This window comes from Limulus polyphemus, unplaced genomic scaffold (genome assembly GCF_000517525.1).
Source record: "Limulus polyphemus unplaced genomic scaffold, Limulus_polyphemus-2.1.2 Scaffold844, whole genome shotgun sequence".
Classification (NCBI taxonomy): Eukaryota; Metazoa; Arthropoda; class Merostomata; order Xiphosura; family Limulidae; genus Limulus; species Limulus polyphemus.
In genome coordinates this window covers 95,091-103,781 of record NW_013666454.1, presented here as the reverse complement: position 1 = coordinate 103,781, position 8,691 = coordinate 95,091, and the positions used below count along the sequence as shown (strand labels likewise).

The 8,691-nt window shown below is 29.1% G+C and overlaps 1 protein-coding gene across 1 annotated transcript in view; it reads right to left on the bottom strand.

Annotated features, from left to right (window-relative positions):
• Positions 1-8,691, bottom strand: part of LOC106460825 (ATPase family AAA domain-containing protein 2-like) — an 89,664-nt gene that overhangs the window by 58,560 nt on the left and 22,413 nt on the right. The window contains exons 7-8 of the mRNA XM_013920569.2: positions 7,803-7,829; positions 1,844-1,948 (exon numbers count right to left, since the gene is read on the bottom strand). Of these exons, the coding sequence (XP_013776023.1) occupies positions 1,844-1,948; positions 7,803-7,829 (132 nt within the window). The remainder of the gene's footprint in view (positions 1-1,843; positions 1,949-7,802; positions 7,830-8,691) is intronic.

Here is an 8,691-nt window from a genome sequence, read left to right as displayed (position 1 = left end):
AAACTCTTTCTCACGATTTCTGTACCAGTAAAATGATGTCCCTGGAAAAGTAAGTTTCTAGCCCAAAGTCTTGATTCCACAATCTCTGAAGAATTCTTTAGAAAACCCAAACATGCGGCCTGTTAAATGTATATATACTAGTGGTGTGTTTTTCACGTCAAGATTGGTCTAAAGAAAGCTGTAGCCAGTGTTTGTCAACATTTTAAGCATAACAAAATGTGACCCAATTTCAATGAAAATGATTCACTTATGTAAAAGTACATATGACGTTTTGTGAAAAGTCTGTATGTGATGGAGAAAAATAGATATCATTTCCGGATTCACATACAGGAATTACTGTAGAAAATGTAAAAATTCCGAGACAATAAAACCATCGCAGGCCTGTGTAGCCTCAGAACAGTAGACCTTTTTTTAATTTTCACCTGTTTCATCTTGATATACAGCATAATAGGAATTGCATGGCATACAGACTTACAACAAAGTACTAACAAATTTTGTTACTGCTAATCAAATGTTACCCATATGCAAAAGATTTAAGAGATTAAGAATTATATTTAATTGACATATCAACAGCACAGCTAGAGCAGGATCTAGGCCAAACCCAGAAATTTTTTCCACAATAAAGACTTATGTTTACACATAGAAACACAGAGTAACATTGTATCTTAAATGATTTAAATGTTATTGCTCAGTTGCTTTGTGTCTGAAATGCATTTTGGAATAATATTTTGAATTTTATACAAAAATAATATCAAATGTTCTTATTGTTTCAACATTATAGAATCTGTAGTCTAAACAGAAGTGCATTTATGCTATCAAGTGTTTTTTGACTGAAGAATATGAGAATTACATATCTTCCTACAAAAATTGGAGTTAGAACAGTATAAAATTATAGGAACCTTACACCAAAAAATATGAAACAAAAGTGCAAAAATAGTCATTTCACTGGAATTTTTCTTGATACAAAGTAAAAATAAAATTTCATTCATACAATTAATATGTGATTATCATATAACTTACACAATAATATATTCAAAAGTGAAAATTTGTTTTGGCTGGTATTTATGTTAAATTAAAAATACTATTATTATTTTACTCACAACAAAGAAGACATAAAAAAAATATTCACTACATTACTACAAACTTTAGCTTCAATTTCCTTGTTTTTTTTTACATATAAAAATAGGAAAATGTACGAAACATTGAAAGAAATAATAAAAATAAAGAACTAAGCTTTAAAAAAATTCATATCAGACATGTAATACATGATTATTAAATAACAGCTTATGCAAGAATACATTTGAATGTAAAAATGTGCATTTTGGCTTGATTTATGTTAACCCAAAAATTCTGCAATTTATTTCTTCCCAACCTGAAATTTCTGCTATTTATCACATTTCTCTCACTATAACACAGAAAAACATCTTCGATAAGTGGTCATGAACCTTAGCTTTAATTTCCTTTTTCTTTAAATTGTTAAATAGAAAATCAAAAGGTAAGTTCAATGAAATAATGAAAAACATGGGAAGTTTTAAAAAATAAGACACTTGATGGCCAATACATTCCAAGTAGTAACTAGTCATATCTATTAGAATTTCTTTACTAAAATAAAATAACTATGATATCTGACTCTTGAAGATGCGAGAGAATATTAAATTCCTCCATGATCAACTAATTATTTGTCCTACTTTGAAGCAAGTATAAAAAACTAACACTATCATTTAAGAAAATCATGTTCATTAAAATGCTGAAATAAATTCAAAATTCTTTAAGACTTCTTAAACAGCATCAAAACACTCCAAAACTTTGTCCCATCACACCATTTATTTAACATTCAACTTACCTATTTCTTGCTCTTGCCATGCTGCGAGCCTTCCTTCTTTCAAATCGTCGCTCATCATCACTTGAGCTACTAGTGGAGGAACTGTTGTGTGTGGCATGATGTCTCCTATAAAACACAAAATATTCAATTCTATAACCTACTTTTTTCAGTCCTTAAGACCAGTTTAGAAATATAACATTTAATATCAAAATCAGGGGTTTCTTTCTATAAGAAAAGGGGAAGATTTTTCCCTAAACTCAAACCTCCCCTTTACACTTTTTTTGCAAATTCTTTCTGGATGATAAATTTTGCAATGAAAAAAAAAAATTAGAAAGAAATCCCTTCAAAATACTTCCCATACTAAGTTTTCTTTATCAAACTGATACAAGAAAAATTTACAACAGGAACAAATTCAACTTAATCCTCAATAATTTAAGTACTTAAAACTGAGAAACTTGAGGATTTTGTGTTTAAGAACATAGGACTCCTTCCGAGATCCCTTTTTCCATAAAAAAGATAACTTTGACTGTAATTCATGCAAATATTAGATAACCAGAAAAAAATGCTTGAAAATAATATTGTGCTTTCTGCAATCTTACTTCTTGCTTTTAGCAAAGTTTTAAAAATTAATTCCTCACAAGAAAATAACCTCGAAGTTGTATCATAAGGGTGAATATAGGTTTTAACACTTACCCACTACTGTCACTGTTTCAATAACCGATAGCTGTTCTGTCCACTAATAAGTACAACCCATACACTCTCGTGTAAATTTGACTGAGTGTGTGTATGTTGTTACTGCTAAGTGTCAACTGAAGAATTTTGTATCATTACATCTATCAAACTAACGACAGTCTGTGATTAATTTGTGTACTCAAATAAACTAACCATTACAGTAGAAGCAATTTCCCTTCATTTGTTCCACATACATGTTTATTCCAGCACACTATCCTTCAGTATAAGATGTGGATAGTGAAGTCACTTAATATTTAATATAACCAAATAAAAGCAAAATTCAGAAAACCATTAATTTATCCTCTGAAGCATGCCCTAAATACCAAACAATTAAACATTAAAACTTAAGTACAGAAATATATTTGTTGTTTCCTCATACCTTTTATCAGTTTCAAGTATAATTTGTTTATACTTCAAACCTTTTAGCTACAAAAGCAAAATGTTTGAGATAAAGGCTAAAGTGCAATAACAATCACAACTAATTCTGAAATAACATACTAGTCTGTCAGAAGTGTTGTGGACAAGGCGTACATTTTCTGGTGAAGTCTAAAAATTCATACTTTAGATGATGGTATGTTTTTGTGTTTTGTTAGCAAACATTTATAATTCATGCAATATCCAACAGGCTTTTACAGGCAATAACAACACTGTCTGTCAAAATAGAAACAACCATGCTACTAAAATGGTATTATACCTAAATTTCTTATTATATATCTTTCTGTTTGTTTGTTATTAGCTCAAAGCTACAGAATGGGTTATCCATGTTGTGCCCACCACAGCCATCGAAATATGGTTTGTAGCACCATAAGTCTTCAGACTTAAAGCTGAGTCAATAAAGGGCACATAGTATAAATTACCTTAATGATTGACACCTCTGAATGATGCATTAGATTTTTCCATACAGGGTTGGTAGATGTCACATTGTAACCATCAGAGTTCCTATACTATAACATTTAATATCTTTTGTGTATCTTCACAAAATTTGGAAAACATTCAGTAAACATTACAATTGTTTTGATCACAAAAATCAATTTTTTTAATTAAAAATTTTATTAAAGATTTGTCCACGAACATATGGAGTCAGTGTTGACAGCTCTAAGTGCAAAGTGATTTTCATGTTAAGATTAAAAATACTTTTCTTCGTCTGAAAATGTTTCATTTGTATAATCCCTAAAACCTTCTAAATAAATATCAAACGTTTTTTTTTCAGAAAAACTTTATATTTTATCTGCTATTTTCTCTACCTAACTCTTAAACACATTTAGTCGATTTAACACCTTGTAACCACCATATAAATATGAAATATAATTTAACCTTTTTTCTTTCTAGAATGATTAAAAATTGTAACAGGAAACTACAATTGTTTACCCTAAATTGTTTAAAAGCTCATAACAGACTACATCTGTTTATAGTTAATTCTATTGCCCTTTAAAACATGTTTAATAATTCCACCACCCAACTTGTAAATCACTCAGCAAACACACAGCTTATATTACTGTATTGAATGATGTAACACACAAGCTACTCACGAGCATAACTAATGAAAAATTTTATTATTATTAAATTTTTTCATTATCTTATCTGATCTAACCTAATAATTTTTCTAATTTTATATCTCAGTTATTTTTATAATAATAAAGAATATACATGAAAAACAAGAAATACAGTATTAGCTTATGACCATTCATTTTTTTGCTGTCAGTTGCCAATGAAATTTAAGAGAATTACTGACAATATGTGAAAGAGAGGATGCAAAAGTAGACATGGCAAGTGGTTCTGATTTTCTAGTTTATAACTCTGTAAACAAATAAGACTGAAGGCTATAAAAATAAGATTTTGCCTTAATGATATCCATATTATAATACATTACATAATTTAACTTCCATACTTCTTGGAGGCGTGCTAAACAAATTAGAAAAGAGGGAAGACTTAGCAAATGTTACAATTCTCATACTAGGGGAAACTGGGGTGTTTTTTTAACCATTTTCTTATAAAATTATGAAATCAAAACTTTAATAACATTACAAATTGATTTATCAACTACATTTTAACGACAAGTTTATTCATATAGATTGATAATGTACTTTAATTAAATTTTAAATGTAACTCTCTAAAAAACAAAATTGTGACATGCACTTTGACCTATCCATACTGAGAGAGTTAAAAAAGGAAATTCTTGATTATCAGTATCACGTGGTTACAAAAAAAAAATTCATGTATTACTTTGTGAAAAAATTTCAATACCTTTGTTTCAAGTTTTTCATATGAATTTCTACAGATCAGCACCTTTATTTTAATGCATTAAATTAAGCTTATACATCTGCACGTCTTTTTTTAGTGGGTCATGTTGTCATTTTGTAATTTTTTTAGTGGGTCGTGTTCTCATTTTATTATTTTTTAGTGGGTCATGTTCTCATTTTATGATTTTTTTAGTGGGTCGTGTTCTCATTTTATTATTTTTTTAGTAGGTCGTGTTCTCATTTTATGATTTTTTTTAGTGGGTCGTGTTCTCATTTTATGATTTTTTTTTAGTGGGTCGTGTTCTCATTTTATAATTTTTTTAGTAGGTCATGTTCTCATTTTATGATTTTTTTTTAGTAGGTCATGTTCTCATTTTATGATTTTTTTTAGTAGGTCATGTTCTCATTTTATGAAATGTGTAAATATTATCTACATACCTTGATTTAAACTTTATCACAGTTTCCATTATTCGTGTTTTTGTGTAGCCATTACTGCAAGGTAATATTAAAGTAATATTCTAATACAAAGCTGATTATAAACTGTCAAATAGCACAGCATACAACTTAACTTATGCCAATGGTCTGTCAATTAAAATCTAAAAATAATTCAAAGATTTATGGCTAACAGTATCAACACCAATTCTTAAAAATTGATTGTATCTGTGATGTTTCAGCATCATGAAAAATATTAACATATTGTACTTTTTAATTAAATATTTTAACTTACACTAAACATTCATTGTAAAATTTCATTACATTACTGCTAAATCCAGCTGACATTTTCCAATTACAACATTATGTATAAAATCAAACATTAATACTGTTTTAGGGAAACAATAACAATTTGACAATGATTTCATCAATAGACAAATTAAAAAAAGTATGCTAAACTGATGGCAGGTGCTAAAGCTACCTTAACGTTACAAGAACATAACTAGACTTATAAACTCATTGCATTTCACGTCTCTTATAACAAAGACAAATTGGTAACGTTAATAACAATGCTAGTATTGTAAACAGTTCATTTTGCACATCTCATTACAATAAGTCAAATTTTCTGATTTTAGAATTATTTTTTGTCATGACAACCATTCCAAAATAAAAAAGTTTAACATTCTGTATGCTCTTTAAACTATTTTTACAATTGTCAATAACCAAAGCACAGTAAAAACAAAGCCAAAGATATTACTAATAATTAAATTTTCAACTATAACTTCAATATTAATATTATTCTTTAATGAAAACATAGAAAATTTTGATTATATAACTGATACTTAAAACGATCAGTACTTGATGAAAATCCATAGTTACAAAAGTTAGGAAAAAGAAGACAATTGTAATTTCACAAATACATTATTTATTCATGATAATTAAATGTAATATATTTATATATTTGATATATTTGTGAAACGTACAATTGTCTTGTTTTCCTAAATTTTGTAAAATTTGGATTAAACTAAACAGAGTGAAAAATTTTACTAATAACTAAATTTATCTTTAGCTTAAATATTATACAATGGTAATATTAAAAATTTGGTTTGAACTTAACTTAAAAATAATACTATATTCTTGTAAGTACAAATAACTTGCCCAGATATTTTCAAGTCATTTTCAACTCATCTGCAGTTCTCAAAAAAAAGAGGAAGCACTGACAACATCGATTCTTACTTTAACTATGTAATCCCTGATATACAACTTTTATTTTTGTACAAAAGCTATATTTGGAAAGTTCTATTTTATCTAATCTCAGAAAATTCTAAAATTTTTATATTTCATTATTAGATTTGAGCTTTATCCAAATGCATTTCTTACAAAAGACAGAGATGAATTTGTTAGATGTAGCATATTACCAATTTTCCCATCACAGTTCTTTAAAGCCTTTCATGCTGACTAATCACTGAAATGAGCAAAGAGTGAGGGTTAATCACACCTTATTAGAATGGTGCTTCAGATCATGTTCTGCTCTGGAAATACTCCCTCTATCACAGTTCATAATGAATCTGATGGCCATGACTACTCTTTACTGCAGCTTCCGCTGTAACATCTTTCTGCAATGGATAGTGCGGTCAATCTTAGACCACACATCCTGACAAGCAATAAACAGACCTTTCACTGTACATGGAGATCAACTTTTAGGACCACATTTAAGCATATCACACACACAAAAGTCCAAAGGAAATGCAAAGTACTTGAAAGACATATAGTTGAATGAGACTGTTAAAACTCAAGTTGCTTTAGCCATGCACCTCATGAAAACAATCATTGAGTTTGAGGTGAATCTAGAAGTCAGAAAACTTGTGAAGTTTTACCAGTTTCAAAACTAGTATATTATTATCTTGTTAATGTTACCAAATGACACATCTAACTTCACCAGAATGGCTTTTTGGGTTATATAGTTTTATTTCACAACCACGGACTTCATTTTGAAAATGAAAACATTGTACCAGATTGTATTTGGATTTCTATGGAGAACAGTGAAGGCTCACTTCTACAAAATATTGTGCCATTTGAATCTCCATTATATAACCATCCCATTATACAAATATCCTTCTTCAGAAAGAACTTTGAGGTAACCCTCTGATCATGTAAACCAATAACAGCACTGCACACCAGATGTTAGGATATTTGCTACGAACCAAATATATAAATTATAAACATATCTCTCTTAGTGCCCCACCTCATATCTGGACAACAAACCATTGCATAACCACATACATGACATTCTAACAAAGTGCAATTAACCCTCAATACCAGGAACTTTATTCTAAGCTTATAATTTAATATATTACTACAACACATCATAATGTATTTTTGAATAGTGATTTCTAAAGTGTTACACTTTTGGTATGTAAGTTACATGTGAAACAAATATAATACAAAAGACATTAACTATTCAGCTGTCTTGGTAAAAAAAAAGAAAGTTTTGAAAAAAAAAGCTAGTATACTGAACCCTGTTTATATATACAGAGCTGATTTCCATAGCCATGCAAAATCAATTCAATACTTGCCTGTAACCACTTTCGTAATACATCTCTCTAAAGAAACAAAAAAAGAAAAATTTACTGGATTATAGTCACAGTTTGGTGATACAAGATTTTTTCATAATTGAATATACTCAGTTTATAGATCACCAGAAGGAGTCCCAATTAATACTATTCAGCAATATATCGGTGATATACTCATTTAAAATAAAATTCTGTGTTATGATAATTTTTTAGATATACAGTACAAATCTTTCTCATTATATGTAGCCTTAAGCATTTTTTATGGAATTAAAAAGTTATTAAATTATAGTAACAACTATGTAATTAAATGTATACCTATAAACCGAAATATTAGGTTGTCAAGATATTAATGTCACATTTTGGAACACTTTCATTAACCACCCCCCCAAAAACATACATCTCGTATAATAGTTAAACGAACCGTCTAAACATCACATTAGTGTTGCTTATATAATGTGTAAAGTTTAGTATACTCTAATCCATTATAGTGATGGCACACGAGACACACATTCGGCATGTAATACCGTTTGAGTACAAGAAGAGAAACAATGCCTCTGTAGCCACAAAGAACATCAAAGAAGTTTATGTTTAAGGAATATAGCAAAACTCCATAAAGAAGGTGTTTGGGTGCCTCACAAACTCTCCTATGATCATTGTTACCAACGTGTGATCGTTGCTTCGTCTCTTGTGTATGAACCATTTTTGGACAGAATTGTCACTGGTGATGAAAAATGGATTCTCTATGCAAATATTAAACACCAAAAACAATGGCTCAGTCAAATGTGGAAGGTGTTCAAGAGGACATTGACATAAGTTTTTGCTTCAAAGCCAAGTGATTTCTTTAATTAGAGCATTAACAACATGACTGTAAGATGGAAAAGCATCATCGATA